Consider the following 26,216-nt stretch of genomic DNA (forward strand, 5'->3'; position numbering starts at 1 on the left):
GGAAGAAATGATAAATGTTTGAGATGATGGATATGCTAATAACCCTTATCCAATCACTATACATTACAAGTATCACAACATCACTCTGTGCCCCATGAGTATGTATAATTATTATTTATCAGTTTTTAAAAAATAGCACAGTGTAAAAAAAAGTAATGTTGTTTGTTTCATAGCAAAATTACTCTCATACTAAAGAATATAAATATACAAATAGGTGGAGATTCCAATCCAAAAGTAAAAAAGAGAGTCAGACCATGGAGTAAATGAGGACCAAATGGCAGCCTGTGAAAAAAGTACTTGCAAATCATAAGCACAGGACTGCCATTATGACAGTACCATGTAGGTGCCTGATACGTTGCATTTTGCAGAACACTTTGTTATCTTTCATTCCATTTGACCTCTCCAGAACCCTGCAAGTAGACAGTACATTTAACCCCTTCTAACAACTGAAGAACTGAAGCCTAGAACAGTGAGTGGCTATCCCAAAGTGACATAACTTTTCAATGAAAGCAGGACTGGAACTCACCTCACCTTCCTCCAAGTCTGGTGTTCTTTGCACCAGACTGTTCTCCCAGAATATGTACAAAATGGAAAACAGTATTTATCATCTTTCTCTTCCCTCATTAATAGCAACAGAGCAGCTTCATCTTTGAAAATGAGTGTAGTTGTGCTACACTTTAAAATGTGTTATCTATTGAGATAAAATATATTGATGATGCAGTTTATTAAATCATTTTGTTACATATTAAATATGTAAGTAATCTGAATGCAAATGAAGTTATATATGTCTATACTGCTAAGCAAAGTAAAGAACGAGTAATGATAATAATGGAAAAGTTGTCTAATAAAGTGTTGTCTTTTCCCCCAACTCTGTCATATGTATAATGTGTTCTGCTTACTCTCACTGTGGTCAGAATGTATTCTTTTCCTCCAGCAATTAGAAGTGGGCATTGCTCTTCTATTGATGTTCAGTGTAAAAGTGGCATCTTAGAAGACATGGAAGGCTGTTACTTCAATGTTTCTTGATGGAGATAAATCATGAGGTTATATCCATATAATTCTAGATATATTTACCAAAATTAATAGACCTTCAGTGGGGTAATTTGTTCACTTCCATTTAGTATATTGAGTTGACATTCAGCTTTATCTCATAGGAGGCTGATATATTTTAAGAGAGATTTTTCCATTCATTCATGAAACACTGTATACACTCTACACAGTGCTGTGCTGTGATCTGTCTTTCCTTTTTTTTTTTTTTTTTTTTTTTTTTTTTTTGAGATGGAGTCTCGCTCTGTCACCCAGGCTGGAATACAATGACTCAGTCTTGGCTCACTTGCTCGCTCCACCTCCCAGGTTCACATGATTCTCCTGCCTCAGCCTCCCTAGTAGCTGGGATTACAGGTGTGCACTACCATACCCAGCTAATTTTTTTTGTATTTTTAGTAGAGATGGGGTTTCATCATGTTGGTCAGCTGGTCTCAAACTCCTTACCTCAAGTGATCTGCCTGCCTCAGCCTCCCAAAGTGCTGGGATTGCAGGTGTGAGCCACCGCGCCCAGCCAATGCTGTGATCTTTCTAAAATGCAAAAGCACTTGACAGTTCAGCTAGGGATTTGGCAACTTTGACACATCTCTAATGCAGTTTCAGGTTCCAGGTAAGACTGGAGGGAAAGCCTAAGGCTTAATACCCTTACTAAATAAGATGTCTGTAGAAAATCATTGAAAAGTACATCAGATGATTTAATAATAGGAGGGGAAACATGTTTCTGCACAGGGATAATGGAGTGTTAAAGTGGTTGGAACATTGCTTGTCACAAGAAAAATCTTATTTCCTTACTCATGGTCCTCAAGCATTTGGGTTTTGTGCTTTTATTATAGCAGTGCATTTCTCTGTAAAGATCAGCAATGATTTCTTAAGAAACCGACTTGCAGATTGTGATATTATGAAATACATATTTGGTGTTAGTCCCCATTTCCTAACATACAACTTCTGAAAGACCTAGAATCGCCAAAGGGATGTCTTTTTGTATGCTAATGAGTTGAATGGTAGATGGCAACCCCAAAATAACTTCAGAATGTGGCTGGTCACCAGAATGACCAATACATAATTAGAGGAGTGGGACTGTTAGCCCCTCCCCACAACCTCCAGGGACGGGTGAGAGTCTGAAGGTTAAAGTAACCACTAGTGGCCAGCGGTTTCACCAATCATGCCTACATAATGAAGCCGTCTTAAAAACCTAAAAGAACTAGGTTCTGAGAGCTTCCTGATAGCTGAACAGGTGGGGAAGTTCCTGGAGGGTGGAGTGCCCAGAGAGGGCATGGAAGCTCTGTGACCCTTCCGTACCTCGCCCTACTCATCTCTTCATCTGTATCCTTTGTAATATCCTCTATAATACCCCCTATAATATCCTCAGTAAACATGTTTCCCAGAGTTCTGCGAGCCACTCCAGCTGTGAATCCAAAGAGTAGGTGGTGTGAGTCCCAACTTGAAGCTGGTCAGGCAGAAATACTGGAGGTCCAAATAACGTGGGGTACTGGTGTCTAGGATAATTTGGGGGACTGAGCCCTCAACGTGTGGAATTAGAGGACTGCCAGGTGATATCCACTGCAGAAATGATTGCTTGTTTATAGCGGGGAAAAATCCCCCACATGTAGTCACAGAAGTCTTATGTCTGTTGATTCTTGTGTGAGAGCATAAGGGAGAAAACCAGTGCTCGTTTTTTCACTCAGGCAGATCTACAGTATCCTTAGAGGAACAAAGGAGGAAAAACTCATTTTAAAGTATACAGATATCCTGTATACAGTATGTAGGAATCAGAGTCAGTATCTCAAACAGAAAATAGAGAGGTCAGTGATAAGAACTCTGTACAAACCTGAGAGCTCAAAATTTCAAATTCATTGTTTTGATTTCTTTTTCTTGTGTAATAATCTAAAATTATAGAAGGGAAAGACAATAATTTAAAGAAATGTGTGTTGTTTTTGGTAGTCAGATGTGTGCTGTTTTTGTTTGGAAAGAGTGAGTGAAATAGAGGATCGCTAATAAGCTCTCCTTTTCTGTTTAGCTTAGGCACCCCTGCTTCTCAGTCAGCATGTGGCTGCTGTTGTAATCCTTTGCTTCCCTTCTAATTGAAACGTAAACTTGAGTTGATGATGGATTGGCACTTTAAGGATCAATGGAATTCTCCTCTCATTTCAATATCTTTTCTAAATTGTTCCCAAAAGAATCTTCTTCCCTTAAAATCTGCAAAACATGTCTTTATACTTATACTGTTTATGTGTTACCGTCAGAAAAGCTTTCTTTCTGACTTGTATTCTATCTCCCAAATGACTGTAAGCTCTTTGAGGGTAGGAACTAGTTTTATAATTCTTTGTATTTCCAAAGGCTTCCACAGTACTTGAAATTATTACTCTCTGAAATTATGATGATGAAATGGTAAAAGATACCAGAATCGACAGCAAGGAAAGCATACCAGATTCATATTTTCTTCTTCAACGCACAGGAGTTTCCTTTGCTTCAAAATAAAAGTGGAACAGGAGATTGGAATAATTTTTGTGCAACACAACAAAATCCTGAAGTTACTTATTTCCCTAGTTCAGTTAGAATGCTTTGTTTTACATTTAACAAATGAGTGGACTAAGATGGTCTAATTCAAAGTTTTCTTCATTTAACAGGATGGAAACTTCTCTGTCAGTACTATATTGGAAAAACCTCAAAATATGATGGTGGTTGGACAGTCAGCATTTGCAGACTTTGGTAAGATTTGGTTAAAAAAAAAAAAAAAAAAAAAGGCTTTTGCCTTTCCAATTCTCTCCCTCTTTTTGATCTATTTATATTAATTCCCCATAGCAGGAAATAACTATTATAGCTTCAAAAGATGCCTATTCTATAATAGTACGGTACATGACATGTCAATTCCTTAATGAAATAAGGAGAAATTTATGATGTATTTAAAAAATAGTTTAATACTGTTTGCAGAAGTAATATGCAAAACAAGAAAATCTACTGAGACTTTTTCTAAAGAATACCAGGTATTAATTACCATAAATTCTTCATGTATATCCAACATATGGAACAAATAGAAGTGAAGGAGTTAATCTGACCTCTTAAAACCAGTACTAAAAGCCATTTTTATTTACAACTTAATTTTAAAGCAGAGTAATATCTATTATGAATTACCCAAAAGAGGACATATGAATTTCTGTTTTCTGTAAGATTCTGCACAATTAAGTTCACATTGGTCAGGAACTTCCAAAGCACGTGTGGCTCTTTTTATCATTTGTCAAAGTAATTATATTAGATGGGAAAGTGGTCTGGGTGACCCCTACCTAAAAGCTGTTCAGTGCTTGTTCCCGTCCCGCCGATCCTTCATTATGCCAGTAAACACCGTAGGCTTTCCTCAACATGTAGATGAGACATCACCATGTTCAGATACCTGAGTTTCCTCATATATAAAGTGGAAATGACAATAATATCCACCTCTAAAGGCTATTATGAACAGCACAATGTAAATAAAGCACAGTGAGAGGCTTATAGCAAGAGCACAGGAAGTTAGAGTTTGAGCTGGATACAGTGGCTCTCGCCTGTAGCCCAAGCTACTTGGTAGGACTCTTTGAGCTCAGGAGTTCAAGACTATCCTGGGCAACCTAGTGGAACCTCATCTCAAATTGTAGTTTGAGTCTGTTCATTGGACTTACCTGCTTTTTGTTCTTGTTGCCTCCGCTGCTCTTTATGCAGCTGACTAAAACAACTCACTGTTCAGTGTCATATGGATGTGTCCTGACACGGCTACATCAGGAGTTTTGATAATGTCATATCATGGAAATTTTAACCTGAATCTTTATATTGAATATTATGTTAATTTTGAGTAAATTTCTATTGCCTTTACAGCTTTTAATGCCAATAGTCAAGTGATAGAGCACATGACATTATTTTTTGGAATTTGCTGACTAGTTTGATTAGCTAGATTAATAGCAGCTCTCTCTGCAAGTCTCTCTTTAGGAAAAAGGTATATATGTGCTATCTAATTCTCAGGGAGTGCAGAGATGTCTCTGACCCCCTTAACTCCTGGTTAAAAAAACTCCAAATTAAAGTTACATCTTTTGTGATCGTGTGTTTTATATCATAACATGCCCTACTTTTAACAAAATTATTAGTAGCTTTGAGGATGTTTTACAATTTTGATAAACATAAACATTTACACATTAGTGTTTTTAAGATATGCAGATTATAAGACACAGTCAGATTAAGAAACATAACTATTGCTCCCTGTTTCTATTAGTTTTCGGTAGTTTATCAGTAAGCTTTTTTAATGTATTAGTACACTTTTAATAAATATCACACATTGGCATTTTAGTTGAATATTGGCAAAAAAGACTGCTGGGTCCAAAAATATGAATATTAACATATCGAAAATATGCTTTCTTCCTGTGAAAAGTGTACATTTGAATGCGTTTGTGAATTGCATCCAGCCCTCTGTCTTCCTTTCCACCTACTTCATTTGAACCAAAACAAGGGAAGTGACTGACAGCCAGGAAGTCAGCATGATTCCAGAAATTTACCGTTCAGTTGATAAAGAGTGCACATGCTTAAATAAATGATGTACGTGACAAGAAGTCTGAACCAAAGTGAAGTGTTTAAAGGCTCCCAGCTCACTTGTCAAAAAAAAAGAGAGAAGACTAGAAAGAAACACAGCCAAAGGGTAATAATGGTTTTGTTAAAGTAGCGTATTCCCTATTTTCCAAGTTTTGTTATGTGGCTAGAATAATATGTTAATTTAATAGTGAAAAAGTAAATTATAGAGAAGTAGTAGTCAACAATGGCAAGAAAGAAACCAAAGTATATACTTACTGCTGAGTAAAAAAGTGTTAGAATTTTTATCTTAGAACTTTTGAGTTCATGTAAAATTGATACTATTTTTTGAGTGGCATGAACGACTCATTTAGAAAAGGTCATGTATGGCTTGGTGTGGTGGTTTGTACCTGTAGTCTCAGCTTCTCGGACTGAGGCAGGAGAATTGCTTGAGCACAGGAGGTCAAGGCTGCAGTGAGCTGTGGTCGAGCCACTGCACTCTAGCGTGGCCAACACAAGTGAGACCTCATCTCTAAAAAAAATTTTTTTTAAGAATGAAAGAAGAGGTTATGTAGTTTCACAGGGTCTTTAACACCAAATAAAATGCAAAAGTTAGACCTCTGAGAAAAACATTGAATTTCTATTATGCTTTAAATATTGTGCTGAATACTATGTAAGAAAACTGATTTTAAAGGTAAAGTCTTTGCCTTTAGGAATTTTACAGGCCTGTTGCAGTGACTCACACCTGTAATCCCAACACTTTGGGAGGCTGAGGCGGGAGGATCACTTGAGCTCAGGAGTTTGAGACCAGCCTGGGCAACATGATGAAACCCCGTCTCTACCAAAAATACAAAAAAATTAGCTGGGCATGATGGCACAAGCCTGTGGTCCTAGCTATTCAGGAGACTGATGTGAGAGGATCACTTGAGCCTGGGAGGCAGAGGTTGCAGTGAACAGTGATCGTGCCACTGCACTCCAACCCAGGAAGGAAGGAAGGGAGGGAGGGAAGGAGGGAAGGAGGGAGGGTCCATTGGGGAAGACAGAATATGAATATGTTAAAAAAAAAAATACAAGAGTAAAGCAACAAGCTGCCACGATATAAGAGAAACCAAACTGCATTTCATTGTTGATTATGAAATTAATGCCATGGAAAAAGTGCTAAGTCTTGCAGCAACATAGATCATCTTAAGCTGAGAAAGGGTACAAAAGTCTCATGGAAGTGGTGAGATTTTGTACTGGACTTTGAAACAAATCTAAGGTTTGCTTAAAATATGTGGAGATATAAAAATGGTTTGGTTAGTGACTAGTGAATAAATCACTTTGGGTTGAATCGACAGTTTCTGTAAAAATATAGAAGCATAATAAATGGCCTGGGAACCCATTGGATTACCAAATGAATAACAGATGAACAAATGTTGATTTTATTCTGTAGAAGTGATGGGAAGTAGTGGAACAATTTTGATCTGTTAATACCTTTTTTATTAACTTCAGAGAGTAAAGTTGAACAAAATCTTCTGGTCTGGTGGGATATGCATAATGTAATGCTTCTTGAGCATGCAGTAGGAGTTCAGAGGAAGATTATTAGAACCTCTGAGGTGCCTGAGATTTTGATGTTAAAAGAGAAGCAGATTTAAACAGTCTTAAAATACAGTATTTTCTAAAGGTGGAAACCATTCAGGAGACAGGTCAGGGCATGAGATGGTGCGAGCCGGAGCTGAACTACATCAGTATGTGGAGGGAATTAGTAAATTTCTGATTGGTTTGACACTAGAGAGAGTAAAAAGTAAAAAACTGACTCTGAATAACCCAAAGAAGGGCAATACCATTCACAAAGAGGTAAATCAGGAGAGAGAGCTGAATTAGGTACTGAAACACTTTAAATTTATCACATTAATCATGCTGTAAAGACAACAAAACCATCACATTTAGCAGACCTAAGCTGAGGGAAAAAGCCAAGGCAGTTGTGAGAGCCCTTTAAGAGGGAAGGGGTCAAGACTGAGATGAGCCCTCCAAAGAAGAAGGTGTAAAATGGAGGTGGACAGAGGGCTAAGGAGGGAGAAAAATGGGTGCTAAAAGGTGGTCAGAAACCATCGGCATGTATTAAAATATAATGCGAAAGAAGACCAAAAAAAGACCTTTCGATTTTCATTTTAGCAGTGTATTAGTGGCCCAAAAGTTATCATTTGCAGAATTCTTACAGCAGTCCCTGAGTCATAGAAATTACCCAATAAATACTTGCTGCTACTGGTAAGTGTCAGATGAGGTTCTGAGCTCTAGTCTCATATTTGGAACATCTGCAACCCATAAATGTCTCTCATAGCTAAGAAATCATCAAGGAAGGTGTATCTTCTAGAAGACATGTTTTCTGTCTTGCCCTACTATATCATCCTTTTAAACTGTATGTTAATCTTGAGTCTCTTTCTACGTAGGCTCTGAATATCAAAATCTAGAGTTCCTATAAATAAGGTGTTATCTCTTATTAAATTATATAGGACAAAAAGTCAATAGAAATTAGACTTAGAGAAAATGGGTATCAATTTTGTATATAATACTAGATGTAGTGGAAATCAATAAAAGCTATAAAACTGAAGGAAAAACAGAAACCTTATACAGAATGTCATCATTTTTTATAGATTGAATTATTGTAAATGTCATATAAATTTATTTATAAATTATATAGATCTCATGCTAACTGCTGTGTATCACATCTTCAGAAGGAGATCACACTTTCTTCAAGTAAAGGGAGAATACTGGGCATGATGAATTGGGACTTGGAATTGTCAGTCAGATCTAGATAATCCTATAAAAAATAAAGGAGCTAATGAAAATGGAAAACTGTCATTCGTGAAAGTTATAAACATACTGGAAAATCTTGAACAACTTAAAGATAGTCTCATTGATGGTTAACCCCAAATATGATTCAATTGAGTACACCCAGTACCTAGCACAGTAATCAATGACATTTAGTAAAGGAGAAAGGCAGGGACACCCCACATTAAAGTTGTTTTGTGAAGTCTTATAATATTTGGTAAAGATTCAGATGTTAATTCTAAATTAACCATCGTAGAGCTGATTTCAAAGCATTTATAGCAATTAGGCTCCCTTTGTTTCATGGCTAGGTGTATTCAGTAACCATCTGACAAATTAAAATTGTTTCTTGTTCATGTTTGATCTGGAAAGTAAATCGGATGAGCCGTGTATGGAAATGTAAATTTTATATTTAGTCTGAATGCTAATTGGTAATTGAATGTTCATATTCTCTCTCACAAAAGAATTTTAAAAGTCAAATGCCTTCAAATAGGTGACAATTATATTACAAAAGAAGCTAGAAAGCAGAAAATTCTGGGTACTGTGCTTTCTGTACTTGGTCTTATTATGTAAGTCATTTAAGATTGGCTTTTGGTCCACAGTCTTACATTAATGGCACACTTTGTGTGTTTGTTTGTTTGTTTCTTATAGTTGAAAATTGGCTGCGCTTTTGTTAAGTAGCCCCTTTTTCATTAAAAAGGGACATTGAACACTAGTCAAAAATCAATAAAGCAGCAAAGTGTTTGAAGTTGCAGATATTCTTTCTTAAATGTACTACTATTCCATAGCACTATCCTTACTAGTCAGAAATTATCAAGTAAATACAAATATAGAGTACTTTAATATGTGTAATATGGGCAAATTAGACATAAGTGCTGCATTATAATACTTTCATTTTCTTTGAATTGTATGGTACATACACAGGATTCAATCAAATAGTTCAGTCTGTTTATTCTTTAAAATTGTGGAGCAATTCATTTTTCTTCCATTTAGTTTCCTTTCTGTTTTATAATGAAATATTTCTATTGTGTACAAGGCGTTGGTTAATGAATTCAAAAAATAGTTTTAGAGTTCTTACTCTTTGGACTGGCTGTGTATTCGGTGCTTGGCATATAGCCAAGCCTCAAGCATACAAAAACCCTGTTCTCATGAAGTTTAAATTCTATTGAGGGAAGAAAGACAAAAACAATTAAATTAATAAGGAATTGTAAGAAAGTGGTAAGAGCTCTGAGGGAATTAAACAAAGGGCTATCATAGGAAATGAGAAGGGCTATTTTAGGTAGCTCATTGGAGGTTATATCTGATCTGAGACTTGAATGAAGTTGTAGAAGGTTTTTGGGGAAAATGCTCCATGCAGAGGGAACACATAAGTGAAGATTCTAAGGCAAAAATAAGCTTGATGTTCAAGGAACAAAAAGAGGGCTGGCAAGGCCGGGCACGGTGGCTCACACCTGTAATCCCAGCACTTGGGAGGCCGAGGCAGGCGGATCACGAGGTCAGGAGATCGAGACCACAGTGAAATCCCGTCTCTACTAAAAATACAAAAAATTAGCCCGGCGTGGTGGCATACGCCTGTAGTCCCAGCTGCCAGGGAGGCTGAGGCAGGAGAATGGTGTGAACCCAGGAGGCGGAGCTTGCAGTGAGCCGAGATCGCGCCACTGCACTCCAGCCTGGGTGACAAAGTGAGACTCCATCTCAAAAAAATAAAAAATAAAAATAAAAAGGCTGGCACTTGGCCAGGTCTTGTAGTGCTTTGTGGACAAAGGTAACAAGGAGTTTGGATTTTATTCTACATGTAATTGGAAACTTCAAGGAGACTAGTTAAGAGGGAAAAGCTATGGTGACTTGGACCAGGGAAACCACCCAGAAATGGATAGAAGTAGTCTTATTTAGGACATACTGGAGACAAAGTTAACAGGAAATGCTGGTGGATTAGATGTTGGAGGGAAGAGAAAAAGAAGAATGATTTCTAGATTTTTGGTTTGAACAACTCAGCGCCATTTGATGAGATAGGAAAGGAGTAGGAAGAGGAACTCCGGAGTTCTGTTAATTGATAGTTCTGTTTGGGACATGTTAAGTTTGAGATGTCTATTAGAAGACAAAACGAAATACATATGGGAGATACAAGCTCTGGAGAGACACAGAGTTGGATATTAGCATGTCCTTGTTTAACTGCCATTTAGAAGACAAATAATGGATAAATGAAGGAGTGCGTGTCCAAAGCGTCCTGCCTTTCTTTCTAACATTATAAATGCACCTGTGCTCCAGTCACACTGCCTTCTTGGTGGTCTGCAAATTGTCCCTCCTGAGGCCTTTGCCCTTGCTTATCCCTCTGCATGATATTCCTCATGACTCAACCCCATACCACCTTCTGGTTTTGCCACATCACCGTCTCCTGGAGGCTTTCCCTGACCACGCTATGTAAAACTGTAAACCCTACCCCCAGCACTTCTGCCCCACTTTCCTGCTTTGTTTTTCTCCATTACAGACTCTTGCTCACTTGGTGTTCATTCCACTCATGTGCCCTCACCAGAACTCCATTGGTGTGTTTTGTCCACCATTGTCTCTCTCAAGCCTATAGCAGTGCCAGTCACATTATAAATACTAATGAATAATTTTAAATGAATTATTTAATTAAATGAAAAATACTCTATTCAATTGGATATTAACTATTCAGTATCAACATTGAAAATTTTAAAATATTATAAATGGTTTTTAAGAATTGAGCTCAAGTTTAGGATGTCTTAAGACCTTCAACTATAATCCTAAACCAAAACTTCTGAGAGTCATTCGTATGATAAAGAGTAACATATCATTACTTTTACTTATTTTTATTAAAGTTAAGTGATTAAAAATTGTTCTGAATCTAAAATGCATGGGTGCTGATTTCAGTAGGAGACATCCTGGATCCTTATACATTGTTAATTCTTAGCCTTCCTGTTTACATTTTCTAATTCATAAGTTCTGACCAGTAGATAACAACATACATTATCTACAGTATTTACTATTATTTAGCATTTAAATGGACAACTGTATTTGCACAGCTTCTTAATATCCTTTTTTTTTTATAGTGCCACTTCTGTTTCCATGTATTTGAAGTCATCATAACCAGTTTAAGCAGTTCTCCCTCTAACCTGTAGGACCTTTGTCTCCCTCAGCCTGCTCTGCCCCTATCCCATCAAAAAAAGAAAATGCTATTAGAAATTTTTGGTAAAACAAATATTTTATGTGCACTCATTGCCATAAAGCACCCAAAGTGGTGAGGTGTTCTTAGAGTACTCTTCTAATATTTGCAATACTCTTTCAAACAAATAATGAACCCAGTTCATTAGTATTTCCTTTTCAATCCATGTCTGTGATGATTGCAGTGCAATAGTTACCACAGCAAAAGTGATTAGTTTCTGAGTTTCTACTTTGTAGCAGACTTCTCTGAGACATCTATCTTGGTGAGACATGGATGCCAGATGTGATTCTGATAAATATTTTGAATGCATTTTGATTGGAAATTATAATTTATGTAAAAATTATAAAATGGCTGCTTCATAGTCTTGACTTTATACATATTCAACATCTAAAGCAGACTAGGCTATATTAGTTTCTTTTAAGGTATACAAGTATGAGGAAAAACTAGGACTCTATATCCCTGAAGCCATTTTGTACGGGTATGAATATAATAAATTCTTGCCTTTCTAGGTAAGAGTGTTTTTTTCCTAAATATACCTCTGACATATTGTATTCTCAAGACTGTACTGCACATTTAACTTTTTTCAGTTTTGTTGTTTTTTTTTTTGAGACGGAGTCTTGCTCTGTGGCCCAGGCTGGAGTGCAGTGCCATGATCTCGGCTCACTGAAAGCTCTGCCTCCCGTGTTCATGCCATTCTCTTGCCTCGGCCTCCCAAGTAGCTGAGACTACAGGTGCCCGCCACCACGCCCGGCTAATTTTTTTGTATTTTTAGTAGAGACGGGGTTTCATCGTGTTAGCCAGGATGGTGTCGATCTCCTGATCTTGTGATCCGCCCACCTCTGCCTCCCAAAGTGCTGTGATTACAGACGTAAGCCACTGCACCCGGCCGCATTTAATTTTTTTTATGATGCATGGTATTATGAATGTATACTTAGCCTTTTCAATATTTAATTTAACGTACTTAAAAATGCTATGGGATAATGTTGTATTTTACATTATTATATTGATATTTTGTAATTTAATAGATGGTATGTTTAATACTTTCTAATATAACCCACAAATTAATTGGAATATTTGTCACTCTAAGCCTACCCTAGTTAGTATAATTGATCTATGATAAATGGAGCACCCCATGAAACTGTTCTGTTAACTATGCATAGCTCTTCATTTTTTTATTGCAACAGTACTATGAAAGTGATTATTGCAGACAACTTGGCTATTGTTAGACCTTTACAGATACATATACCTAGGAAGGACCAAAAGGTGGTGAGATTTATTTCTCTGTAGCACATTACACCTGAGAGGAATTCCCTGCCATGAGTCAGAGTGGCATAGAAGCTCATTATGAAGAGCCTAGTGCCATCCCTAGGCAGAAAATATCCTGCCCTATTTTCAAACTCGTCTGACTTCCATTTCAACCCTGTATTTTCCCCTCTGCAACTCCACATTTTCACTCTGTGTAAATGCCCCATTCATTGATAAGCAAAGTCACAATTGTGCTTCTTGGATGTAGGCATGCACACAGCTTTTCTGTGCTTAACCTTAACCCATTAAAGAGCTGAATAATGGATTGATGGGTTGAATGGATGGTGGATAATGCATGGTGGATGATGGATGGATAGTGACTGAATGGGTGAAAGTACCCTTTACTACTTATCACTTATTCACAGCAATCCGTTCCCTTCGTCTCTCTCACAAAGCAATCCTGTTTTCCTGTTCTGTTCCCCAGTAGCAAGACAGTTCCCTTTTAGTCCTTGTTACACACAGACAAGTGGACATTCTCTGTATTTAACTAGCCCCTGCCTGTCATCACATCACCCTCTGTAACTAATGTATGTTGAATTCAATCAAGAGAAAGCTTTCAAGTTTTTGTTAATCAGTGACATTGAAAGGATTTACAAGTTTTGTGTATTGCAGATGTCTCTTTGCTTCTGTTTCATAATGCTTAAAAATAGTTATTTTTGGCAGAAACAATTTTATAGGAAATATTTTACATTTATCTCAAGTAATCTTTCCAAACCTTTCTGAGGTGAACAATATTATTCAGCCACATTATAGAATGTGGTTATAGGAGTTCAGAGAGGTTAAGAAACAAGAAACTTGACCAAGGGCACATAGCTAGGGAGGAAGTGGCAGAGCGGGGACATGATCCTTGGCTCTGTCTCACAAGCTGCATCCTTAAACACTATCCACTCCTTCTTCATCTGCATTAGTTTACATTTTAAAATATGTTATCATGTTCAATAATGGTCACCAACAGTGTGACCCACTAGAATATGCTGTTTGCTTTTAGAACCATGTATTTTGATAGTGAATCTTCTCCATCTGCTCCCTGTTTTTCGCGTATTATTTTTAGAACTTTTATACTCTTTGACCACTCTCCCAAGTCATCCATCTCAAAAATATGATTATAAATATCTGTAATTCTAGAATATATAGTGTTTATGGATTCCAGAAAAAAAAACAAACCCAACAGTAGTGATTTTGATATAAAATTCATTTAAAATTGATTTCTGTTGGAATAAAACAGGCTTTCAGAATATAAATTTTTGTAGGTTTTTGTAAATTTTTAGTTGACATGTAATAATTATACATATTTGTGGGATACAATGTGATGTTTCAATACATGTATACATTGTATAATGATCAAGTCAGAGTAATTAGCAAATCTATCACCTCAAACTTCATTTCTTTGTGGTGAGAACTTTCAAAATTAATCTCTTTTAGCTATTATGAAATAAAACAATACATCACAGTTAACTATAGTCACCTACTTTGCAACAGAACACCAGAAAGTATTCTGCCAATCTTAACTGTAGCTTTGTGCCCTTTGACCAGACTCTATCCATATCCTCTCCCCAGCCTCTGATAATCACTATTCTCTCTACTTCTATAAGATCTACTTTTTTAGATTCCACATATGAGTGAATTCATATGGTATTTATTTTCTGTGTCTGGCTTATTTCACTTGACATAATGACCTGCAGGTTCATCCATGTTGTCATAAATGACAGGACTACATTCCTTTTCATGTCCAAACGATAAATCATTGTATGTATATACATACCACATTTTTTTTTTTAATCCATTCATACATTTGATGGACTCTGGTTGTTTCCTTTTTGGCTATTGTGAATAGTGCTCTAATAAACATAGGGATGTAGATATCTCTTGAAATACTGATTTCATTTCCTTTAGCTATATACCCAGTAGTAGGATTGCTGAATCATATGTTAGTTCTATTTGTAATTATTTTTGAGGAAACTCCATACTGTTTTACATAATGGCTGTACTAATTTACATTCCCACCAACAATATGTCAGGGTTCCCTGTTCTCCAGTTCTTCACCAACACTTGTTATCGTTTTTCATAATAGCTGTTCTAGCTAGAGTGAGGTGATGTCGCATTGTGATTTTGATTTGCATTTTCTGATGATTCATGATGTCGAGCATTTTTTCATGTACTTATTGTCCATTTCTGTGTTGTCTTTTGAGAAATGTCCATTCAAGTCTTTTGCCCATTTTTTAATCAGAATTTTTTTTGCTATTGAATTGTTTGGGTTCCTTATGAATTCTGATATTAACACTTTGTCAGATGTGTAGATCGCAAATATCTTTTTCCATTTTTTAGGTTGTCTCATCACTCTTACTTGTTTCCTTTGCTGTGCAGAAGCTTTTTAGTTTGCTGTAATCCTGTAATCTCATTTGCCTACTTTTGCTTTTGTTGCCTGTGCTTTTGAGATCTTATTTTTAAAAATCCTTGGTGAGACCAGTGTCATGAAGTATTTCCCCTATGTATTTTTTTAGTAGTTTCAGAGTTCTGAGTCCTACCTTTAAGTCTTTAATCCATTTTGAATTGATTTTTTTTAATATGATGAGAAATGGGGGTTGACTTTCATTCTTCTGCATGTAGAAATCCAATTTTCCCAACACTATTTATTGAAGAAACTGTCCTTTCCCCAGTGTGTGTTCTTGGTACCTTTGTGAAAGATCAGTTGGCTGTAGATGCATGGATTCATATTCTGTTCTATTGGTCTATGTTTCTGTTTTTGTGCCAGTATCATGCTGTATTGATTACCATAGCTTTGTAGGATGTTTTAAAGTAAGGTATTCTGGTGCCCCCAGCTTTATTCTTTTTGCTTAAGATTCCTTTGGCTATTCAAAGTCTGTTGTTGTTCCACACAAACTTTAGGATTTCTTTCCCTACTATTGTGAAGAATGTCATTGGTATTTTGATAGGGATTGCAGTGAATCTGTAGATTGCTTTGGGTAGTGTGGTCATTTTAAGATTCCTTTGGCTATTCAAAGTCTGTTGTTGTTCCGCACAAACTTTAGGATTTCTTTCCCTACTATTGTAAAGAATGGCATTGGTATTTTGATAGGGATTGCAGTGAATCTGTAGATTGCTTTGGGTAGTGTGGTCATTTTAACCATATTCCTTCGGTTACATTTATAAATTCTTCCAATTCATGAACACAGGGTATCTTTTCATTATTTGTATCCGATTCAATTTCTTTCATCAATTTTATAGTTTTATTATAAAGATCTTTCACCTCCTTAGGTTTATTCTCAGTATCTTATTTGTAACTATTGTAAGTGGGAATTTTTTTTCTTGATTTCTTTTTCAGATAGTTTATTATTGTGTATAGAAATGCTACTGATTTTTGCATGTTGATTTGTATCCTGCACCTTTACTGAATTCATTTATTAGTTCTAAAAGGTTTTTTTTTTTTTTTGGTGGAGTCTAGGGTTGTATAAGATCATGTCATCTGCAAACAAGAATGGTTTGACTGCCTCCTTTCCAATTTGAATGTCTTTTAATATCTGTCTTTCACCCAATTGCTCTGGCTAAGATTTCCAGTATTTTCTTTTAATAGAAGTGGTGAAACTGGGCATCTTTGTCTTCTTCCACATCTTAGGGGAAAAGTTTTCTTTCAACTTTTTCCTTTTCAATCATGATGTTAGCTGTAGGTTCATCATATATGGTTTTTATTGTGTTGAGGTACATACCTGCTATGTCTAATTTGTTGAAAGGTTTTATGACAAAGGGATACTGAATTCTGTCAAATGCTTTTTCTTCATCTATTGAATGACCATATGGTTTTTGTCCTTTGTTCTGTTAATATTGTCAGTCTGATTCATTGATTTGTGTGTATTGAACCATTCTTATGCCTCTGGGATAAATCACAGTTGATCGTGGTGATTCTTTAATGTGTTGTTGAATTTGGTTTACCAGTGCTTTGTTGAGGAATTTTTGATCTATATTTATCAGCGACATTGGCCTGTTGTTTTGTTGTCGGTGTTGTGTCCTTGGCTGGTTTTGGTATCAGAGTAATTTTGTTCTTGTAGAATAGGTTTGAAAGAATTCCCTCCTCTCCACTTTTCTAAAATACTCTGAGAAGAATTGGTGTTAGTTATTCTTTACATGGATTGGTAGAATTCAGCAGTGAAGCCATCAAGTCCTGGGCTTTCCTTTGATGGGATACTTTTTATTACTGATTCAATCTCATTACTCATTATTGGCCTGTTCAAATTTTCTGTGATATTTCTTCATGAGTCAATCTTGTTAGGTTGTGTTTATCCAGGAATTTATCAGTGTCTTCTAGATTTTCCAGTTCGTTGGCGTATAGTTGTTCATAATAATCTCTTATGATCCTTTGTATTTCAGTAGTATCAGTTATAATGCCTGCTTCTTCTCTGATTTTAAGTTTTCTCTTTTTTTCTTAGTCTAGCAACAGTTTGTAGATTTTGCATATCTTTTCAAAAAACCAACTCTTCCCTTTATTGATCTTTTGTCTTTTCTGATATACGTGTTTATTGCAGTAGACATCTGTCTGACTACTGCTTCTGCTATAACCCATGGGTTTTGGTATGTTGTATTTCCATTTTCATTTGTCTCTAGAAATGTTTTAACTACTTCATTAACCACTGGTTCTTCAGGAGCATTTTGTTTAATTCCCATGTATTTATATGATTTTCCAAGTTCCTCCTATATCAATGTGTATTTTTATGCAGTTGTGGTTGGAAACAATACTTGATACAATCTCAGTTTTTTAAAATTTATTAAGACTGGTTTTGCGGCCTACCATATGGAGGAGAAATTCTTCCAAACCCATTCTGTAAGATCAGAATTACTCTGATATTGAAACCAATGGTGCACATCTTGGAGAATGTTCCATGTACACCAGCAAAGTATGTGTATTCTGCTGCTGTTGGATGGAAAGTTCTGTATATATCTGTTAGGTCTGTTTTGTTCTAAGTGAAATTCAATTCTGGTATTTCCTTATTAATATTGAAAGTGGAGTACCGAAGTCTCCTAGTAGTATTGTATTACTATTTATTTCTCCCTTTGTGTCCATTAATATTTGCTCTGTATATTTAGGTGCTCCGATGTTGGGTGCATATATGGTCATATTCCGCATTGTGCCATTTTGGTCAACCATGGACCACATATACAATGGTGGTCCCATGAAATTATGGTACCATTTTTTTACTGTACCTTTTCTATGTTTGCATATCTTTAGACACACAAATACTCATCATGATGTTACAATTGCCTACAACAACCTTGTTCAACCTGCAGCCTGCGGGCTGCGTGTGGCCCAGGACAGCTTTAAATGCAGCCCAACACAAATTTATAAACTTTCTTAAAACATGAGTTTTTTGGCTGGGCACAGTGGCTGACGCCTGTAATCCCAGCACTTTGGGAGGCCAAGGTGGGCGGATCTCTTGAGGTCAGGAGTTCAAGACCAGCCTGGCCAACATGGCCAGCATGGCCAACCCCTTCTCTACTAAAAATACAAAATAGCCAGGTGGTGCATACCTGTAATCCAGCTACTTGGGAGGCTGAGGCAGGAGAATTGCTTGAACCCAGGAGGCGGAGGTTACAGTGAGCTGAGATGGTGCCACTGCACTCCAGCCTGGGCGACAGAGTGAAACACTGTTTAAAAAAAAAAAAATTATGAGTTTTTTTGCAATTTTGTTTTCTTTTTTAGCTCATCAGCTATCACTAGTGTTAGTGTATTTCATGTGTGGCCCAAGACCGTTCTTCTTCTTCCAGTGTGGCCCAGGGAAACCAAAAGATTGGACACCTCTGAGTTAGATGACTTGCTAGTTCCTTTTTTGTCCTGCCTTACCTACTGTTTTAGCCCTTGCTAAACACTATGGTAATTATTTGTTTACTTCTTTTTTTCCCCACTTACCTGTGAGTTCCTTGAAGACAGAGACCATAAACTTTCATATTTCTATTTCCAGTGTTTAGAATAGTGGCTGGCTAAGTGTCTGTCAGCAGATGAATGGATAAAGAAAATGACACAATGGAGTACTATTCAGCCATAAAAAAGAATGAGATCCTGTCATTTGCAACAGCATGGACGGCACTGGAAGTCATTATGTTGAGTGAAATAAGCCAAGCACAGAAAGACAAACATCCCATGTTCTCACTTATATGTGGGATCTAAAACTGAAAACTATTGAAATGCACATAGACAGTAGAACGATGGTTATCAGAGGCTGAGAAGGGTAATGAGGGGTGTGGGGGAGGTGGGGATGGTTAATGGTTAATGCCTGCACCAAATATCTCAGGTAACCCCTTAATATGTACACCTATGTACCCACAAACATTAAAACTTAAATAAAATAAAAACAGAATAGTGGATGACACATAGTAACCCTTAATAAATGTTTACTGAATAATTCCTTTGGAAAAAACTCTGCATAAATAAAGTATTTTAAGTTTTTAACAGTTTTATTATAAAATTTGCATATCATAAAAGTCTCCCATTTTAAGTGGAGAGTTCAGTGAGTTTTAATAAACTATGAGACAGTTGTATAACCATAACAACAATCTCAGTTTTGGAATACTTCCATTAACCCAAAAAGTTCCCTCCTGCCCACATATAGTCAGTCTCCACTCCTACCACAGTCCCGGATGACTACTAATCTACTTTTTAAAAAATTTGATTAAAATAATGTACAACATAAAATTTGCCATTTTAACCATTTTTAAGTGTATTAATTCAGTGGCATTAATTACATTCACACTGTTGTGCAACATTAACCACTATGTATTTTCAGAACTTTTTCTATCCCTCTAAGTAGAAACTCAATAACCATTAAGCAATAATTCCTCATTCTGATAACCTCTAATCTACTTTCTGTCTCAATGAATTTGCCTATTCTAGGTATTTCATATAAGTGGAATCCTACAATATTTGCCCTTTTGTGTTTGACTAATTTCACCTAGCATAATGTTTTTGCGGTTCATCCATGTTCTACCTGGTATCAGAACTTCATTTCCGTTTTGATTATCTGTTTATGTGTTGATGAACTCATGGGTTGTTTTTACCTTTTACCTATTGTGAATAATGCTGCAGTCTATGTGAATCCCTGCTTTCACTTATTTTTAGTAGGAGGGAAATTGCTGGGATATAAGGTCATTATATGTTTACCTTTCTGAGGAACTAAAAACTATTTCTATAGCCATTTTACATTCCTACCAGCAATGCATAATGGTTCCAGTTTCTCCACATCATCATTAACATGTCCTATTTTTCTTTTTAAAAAAATTATTAGAGCCTTCCTAGTAGATGTAAAGTGGTTTTTCATTGTGGCTTTCATTTGTTTGTCTAATGACTGATGTTGATCTTCTGTTTAAGTTCTTATTGGCCATTTTTATATCTTCTTTGGATAATTTTAATTCAAGTTCTTTACCTGTTTTTTAACTGGGTGGTTTGTCTTTTTGTTGTTGAATTTTCGAGTTATTTATATATTCTACATATTAAGTCCTTTATGTGGATATTTAAACATATCTATGTCAACAGATGTGATAGGAAAATCTTTTCTCTCATTCTGTTAATTGTCTTTTCACTAAGGGTTTTATGATTTTAGGACTTAAATGGAGATTGTTAGAATCTATTTTGAGGTAGTTTTTGTACATGGTATGAGTACAAAAGGATGCTTGGTCCTTTTTTGTGTGGAAATCCAGTTCTCACATCTGTTGAGGAGACTATTCTTTCTCCACTGAGTGGGTTGGGTACCCTTGTCAGGTGTTTATTTCTAGACTGTAAATTATATTCCATTGGTCTATGTCTGTTCTTATGCCAATACTATGTTGTTTTAATTACTGTAGTTTTTAGTAAGTTTCAAAGTTCAGAAGTGTGTCTTCCAACTGTATTCTTCTACTTCAAAATTGTTTCCATTATTCAAGGCTCCTTGCAATTCCACATGAATTTGAGAATCTTCTTTTCCATTTCTGCTAAAAAGGCTATTGAAATTTTGAGTGTGATTGGATTGAAAGTGATGGCTTTGAGTAGTATTGACAAATTAACAATATTTAGTTAGTTCCAACCTGTGAAAACAGATTATCTTTCCATTTATTTAAGTCTTTAATTTGAATTTTCAGCAATATTGTATAGTTTACAAGCATTTCAACTCTTAGGTTAAATTTACTCCTAGGCGTTTTGTTCTTGTAGATATTATTGTAAATGAAATTGCTTTCTAAATTTTGGGGGGATTGTTCATTGTTCGTTTATAGAAACACAACTGATTTTTTCTTGTGTGTTGATCACAAGATGAACATGTAACTTAGCTGAATACATTGATTTTAATTCCATTAACTTTCTTTTGGATTCTTTAGGATTTTCTAAATATAGCATCATGTTATCTTTAAATAGAAATAGTTTTATTTCTTTCTTTTCAATTTTATACCATTTATCTCTTTCCCTGTCTAATTACTCTGGCTAGAATTTCCAGTATGTTGAATAGCAGCGGTTAAAGTGGGCATCCTTAACTTCCTGAACTTAGGGGGAATGTTTCTAGTTTTTCATCATTGAGTGTATTAGTTGTGGGTTCTTTATAAATTCATGTTCAGAAAATTTCACTCTACTTCCATTTTTCTGAGAGATATTCTGAAAGTGTGTTGAATTTGTCATGTGCCTTTTATGTGTCACTTGAGATGATCACGTGGGTCTTTTTCCTTCGTTCCATTACTGTGATGTGTTACATTGATCAATTTTATGTTGAATCATCCTTGTATTTCTGAGATAAATCCCACTTGGTTGTGGTGTATAACCATTTTAATATGCTGAGGGTTTCTTTGCATCTATTCCTCAGTAATTTTCCTTTGATGTCATTATCTCACTTTGATACCAGAGTAATACTGCCTTCATAAAATGAGTTAGGAAGTATTTCTTCCTCTTCTTTTTCTGGAAGAGTTTGAGAAGGTTTGCTGCTAATTCTTCTTTAAATGATTGGTGGTATTCAAAAGAGAAGCCATCTGGTTGGACTTTTCTTAGTTGGAAAATTTTTGATTCATGGTTCAATCTCTTTACTTGTTATAGGTCTGCTGAGAATGTTAATTTCTTCTTGAGTCAATTTAGGTAATTTATTTTTAGAAATTTGTTCATTTCATCTGAGTTATCTAATTTGTTGTCACAGAATTGTTAATATTTTTATAATGCATTTTATTTCTCTAAAGTCAACAGTAATGTGCCCACTTTCATTTTTTACTTTAGTTATATACATCTCTCTTTTTCTCAATCTAGATAAAAGTTCATCTGTTTTTTAAATCTTTTCTAATGGTCTGTCTAGTCTATCCCATTTTCTTTATCTTTCTCTAGTTGTATTATTTTCTTTCCTCATCTTTGCTGTTTGGACTTTGTTCTTTTTCTGGTTTCTCAAGGTGTTCTTGATTTGAGATCTTTTTTCTTCGAAAGCTATGAATTCGCCAAAGTACTGTCTTTGTGGATCCTGTAAATCTGCATATGTTATATTTTTATTTTCATTTGTCTCAAATATTTTCTTTTATTTTTTCTCTTTTTTTGCTAATTTTTATTTATTTTTATGATACTTTAAGTTCTAGGGTACATGTGTACAACGTACAGGTTTGTTATATATGTATACATGTGCCATGTTGGTGTGCTGCACCCATTAACTTGTCATTTACCTTAGGTATATCTCCTAATGCTATCCCTCCCCCCTCCCCCACCCCACGGCAGGCCTCAGTGTGTGAGGTTCCCCACCCTGTGTCCAAGTGTTCTCATTGTTCAGTTCCCACCTGTGTGTGAGAACATGTGCTGTTTGGTTTTCTGTCCTTGTGATAGTTTGCTCAGAATGATGGTTTCCAGCTTCATCCATGTCCCTACAAAGGACATGAACTCATCCTTTTTCTTGGCTGCATAGTATTCCATGGTGTATATGTGCCACATTTTCTTAATCCAGTCTATCATTGATGGACATTTGGGTTGGTTCCAAGTCTTTGCTATTGTGAATAGTGTCACAATAAACATATGTGTGCATGTCTTTATAGCAGCATGATTTATAATCCTTTGGGTATATACCCAGTAATGGGATGGCTGGGTCAAAAGGTATTTCTCATTCTAGAACCTTGAAGAATCACCACACTGTCTTCCACAATGGTTGAACTAGTTTACAGTCCCACCAACAGTGTAAAAGTGCTCATATTTCTTCACATCCTCTCCAGCACCTGTCGTTTCCTGACTTTTCAATGATCGCCATTCTAACTGGCGTGAGATGGTATCTCATTGTGGTTTTGATTTGCATTTCTCTGATGGCCAGTGATGATGAGCATTTTTTCATGTGTCTGTTGGCTGCATAAATGTCTTCTTTTGAGAAGTGTCTGTTTGTACCCTTTGCCCACTTTTTGATGGGATTGTTTGATTTTTTTTTTTTTTCTTGTAAATTTGAGTTATTTGTAGATTCTGGATATTAGTCCTTTGTCAGATAGGTAGATTGTAAAAATTTTCTCCCATTCTGTAGGTTGCCTGTTCACTCTTACGGTAGTTTCTTTTGCTGTGCAGAAGCTCTTTAGTTTAATTAGATCCCATTTGTCAATTTTGGCTTTTGTTGCCATTGCTTTTGGTGTTTTAGTCATGAAGTCCCTACCCGTGCCTATGTCCTGAATGGTATTGCCTAGGTTTTCTTCTGGAGTTTTTATGATTTTAGATCTAACATTTAAGTCTTTAATACATCTTGAATTAATTTTTGTATACAATATAAGGAAGGGATCCAATTTCAGCTTTCTATATATGGCTAGCCAGTTTTCCCAGCACCATTTATTAAATAGGGAATCCTTTCCCCATTTCTTGTTTTTGTCAGGTTTGTCATAGATCAGATGGTTGTACATGTGTGGTCTTATTTCTGAGGGCTCTGTTCTGTTCCCTTGGTCTATATCTCTGTTTTGGTACCAGTACCATGCTGTTTTGGTTACAGTAACCTTGTAGTATAGTTTGAAGTCAGGTAGTGTGATGCCTCCAGCTTTGTTCTTTTAGCTTTGGATTGTCTTGGCAATGCAGGTTCTTTTTTGGTTCCATATGAAGTTTAAAGTCGTTTTTTCCAATTCTGTGAAGAAAGTCATGGGTAGCTTGATGGGGATGGCATTGAATCTATAAATTACCTTGGGCAGTATGGCCATTTTCATGATATTTATTCTTCCTATCCATGAGCATGGGATGTTCTTCCATTTGTTTGTGTCCTCTTTTATTTCGTTGAGCAGTGGTTTTTAGTTTTCCTTGAAGAGGTCCTTCACATCCCTTGTAAATTGGATTCCTAGGTATTTTCTTCTCTTTGAAGCAATTGTGAATGGTAGTTCACTTATGATTTGGCTCTCTGTTGGTCTGTTACTGGTGTATAGGAATGCTTGTGATTTTTGCACATTGATTTTGTATCCTGAGACTTTGCTGAAGTTGCTTGTCAGCTTAAGGAGATTTTGGACTGAGAATATGGGGTTTTCTAAATATACAATCATGTCATCTTCTAACAGGGACAATTTGACTTCCTCTTTTCCTAATTGAATATCCTTTATTTCTTTCTCTTGCCTGATTGCCCTGGCCACAACTTCCAACACTGTGTTGAATAGGAGTGGTGAGAGAGGGCATCCCTGTCTTGTGCCAGTTTTCAAAGGGAATACTTCTAGTTTTTGCGCATTCAGTATGATATTGACTGTGGGTTTTTCATAAATAGCTCTTATTATTTTGAGATATGTCCCATCGATATCTAGTTTATTGAGAGATTTTAGCATGAAGGGTTGTTGAGTATTATAGAAGGCCTTTTCTGCATCTATTGATGTAATCATGTGGTTTTTGTCATTGGTTCTGTTTATGTGATGGATTACATTTATTGACTTGCGTATGTTGAACCAGCCTTGCATCCCAGGGATGAAGCCAACTTGATCGTGGTGGACAAGATTTTTGGTGTGCTGCTGGATTCAGTTTGCCAGTACTTTACTGAGGATTTTTGCATCAGTGTTCATCAGGGATATTGGTCTAAAATTCTCTTTTTTTGTTGTGTCTCTGCCAAGCTTTGGTATCAGGATGATGCTAGCTTCATAAAATGAGTTAGGGATGATTCCCTCTTTTTGTATTGATTGGAATAGTTTCAGAAGGAATGGTACCAACTCCTGTTTGTACCTCTGGTAGAATTTGACTGTGAATCCATCTGGTCCTGGACTTCCTTTTGTTGGTAGGCTCTTAATTATTGCCTCAATTTCAGAGCCTGTAATTGGTCTATTCAGGGATTCAGCTTCTTCCTGGTTTAGTCTTGGGAGGGTATATGTGTCCAGGAATTTATCAGTTTCTTCTAGATTTTCTAGTTTGTTTGCATAAAGGTGTTTATAGTGTTCTCTCATGGTAGTTTGTATTTCTTTGGGATTAGTGGTAATACCCCCTTTATCATTTTTTATTGCATCTATTTGATTCTTCTCTCTTCTTTATTAGTCTTGCTAGTGGTCTATCAATTGTGTTGATCTTTTCAAAAAAAAAAGCTCCTTGATTCATTGATTTTTTTGAAGCGTTTTTTTTTTTTTTTTTTTTTTTTTGTCTCTATCTCCTTCAGTACTGCTCTGATCTTAGTTATTTCTTGCCTTCTGCTAGCTTTTGAATGTGTTTGTTCTTGCTTCTCTAGTTCTTTTAATTGTGATGTTAGGGTGTCAGTTTTAGATCTTTCCTGCTTTCTGTTGTGGGCATTTAGTGCTATAAATTTCCCTCCACACACTGCTTTAAATGTGTCCCAGAGATTCTGGTAGGTTGTGTCTTTGTTCTCATTGGTTTCAAAGAACATCTTTATTTCTGCGTTCATTTTGTTATGTACCCAGTAGTCATTCAGGAGCAGGTTGTTCAGTTTCCATGTAGTTGATTTTTTGAGTGAGTTTCTTAATCCCGAGTTCTAGTTTAATTACACTGTGGTCTGAGAGAGAGTGTGTTATAATTTCTGTTCTTTTTCATTTGCTGAGGAGTGCTTTACTTCCAAGTATGTGGTCAATTTTGGAGTAAGTGTGATATGGTGCTGAGAAGAATGTGTATTCTGTTGATTAGGGATGGAGACTTCTGTAGATGTCTGTTAGGTCTGCTTGGTGCAGAGCTGAATTCAAGTCCTGGATATCCGTGTTAACCTTCTGTCTCGTTGATCTGTCTAATGTTGACAGTGGGGTATTAAAGTCTCCCATTATTATTGTGTGGGAGTCCGAGTCTCTTTGTAGGTCTCTAAGGACTTGCTTTATGAATCAGGATGCTCCTGTATTGGGTGTATATATATTTAGGATAGTTAGCTCTTCTTGTTGAATTGATCCCTTTACCATTATGTAATGGCCTTTTTTGTGTCTTGTGATCTTTATTGGTTTAAAGTTTGTTTTTTCAGAGAAT

General features: G+C 36.1%; 1 protein-coding gene across 1 annotated transcript in view; it reads left to right on the forward strand.

Moving 5' to 3' along the window:
• Window positions 1-26,216, forward strand: part of ITFG1 (integrin alpha FG-GAP repeat containing 1) — a 292,961-nt gene that overhangs the window by 96,877 nt on the left and 169,868 nt on the right. The window contains exon 8 of the mRNA XM_050773867.1: window positions 3,672-3,753. Within this exon, the coding sequence (XP_050629824.1) occupies window positions 3,672-3,753 (82 nt within the window). The remainder of the gene's footprint in view (window positions 1-3,671; window positions 3,754-26,216) is intronic.

This window comes from Macaca thibetana, chromosome 20, assembly GCF_024542745.1.
Source record: "Macaca thibetana thibetana isolate TM-01 chromosome 20, ASM2454274v1, whole genome shotgun sequence".
Lineage (NCBI taxonomy): Eukaryota > Metazoa > Chordata > Mammalia > Primates > Cercopithecidae > Macaca > Macaca thibetana.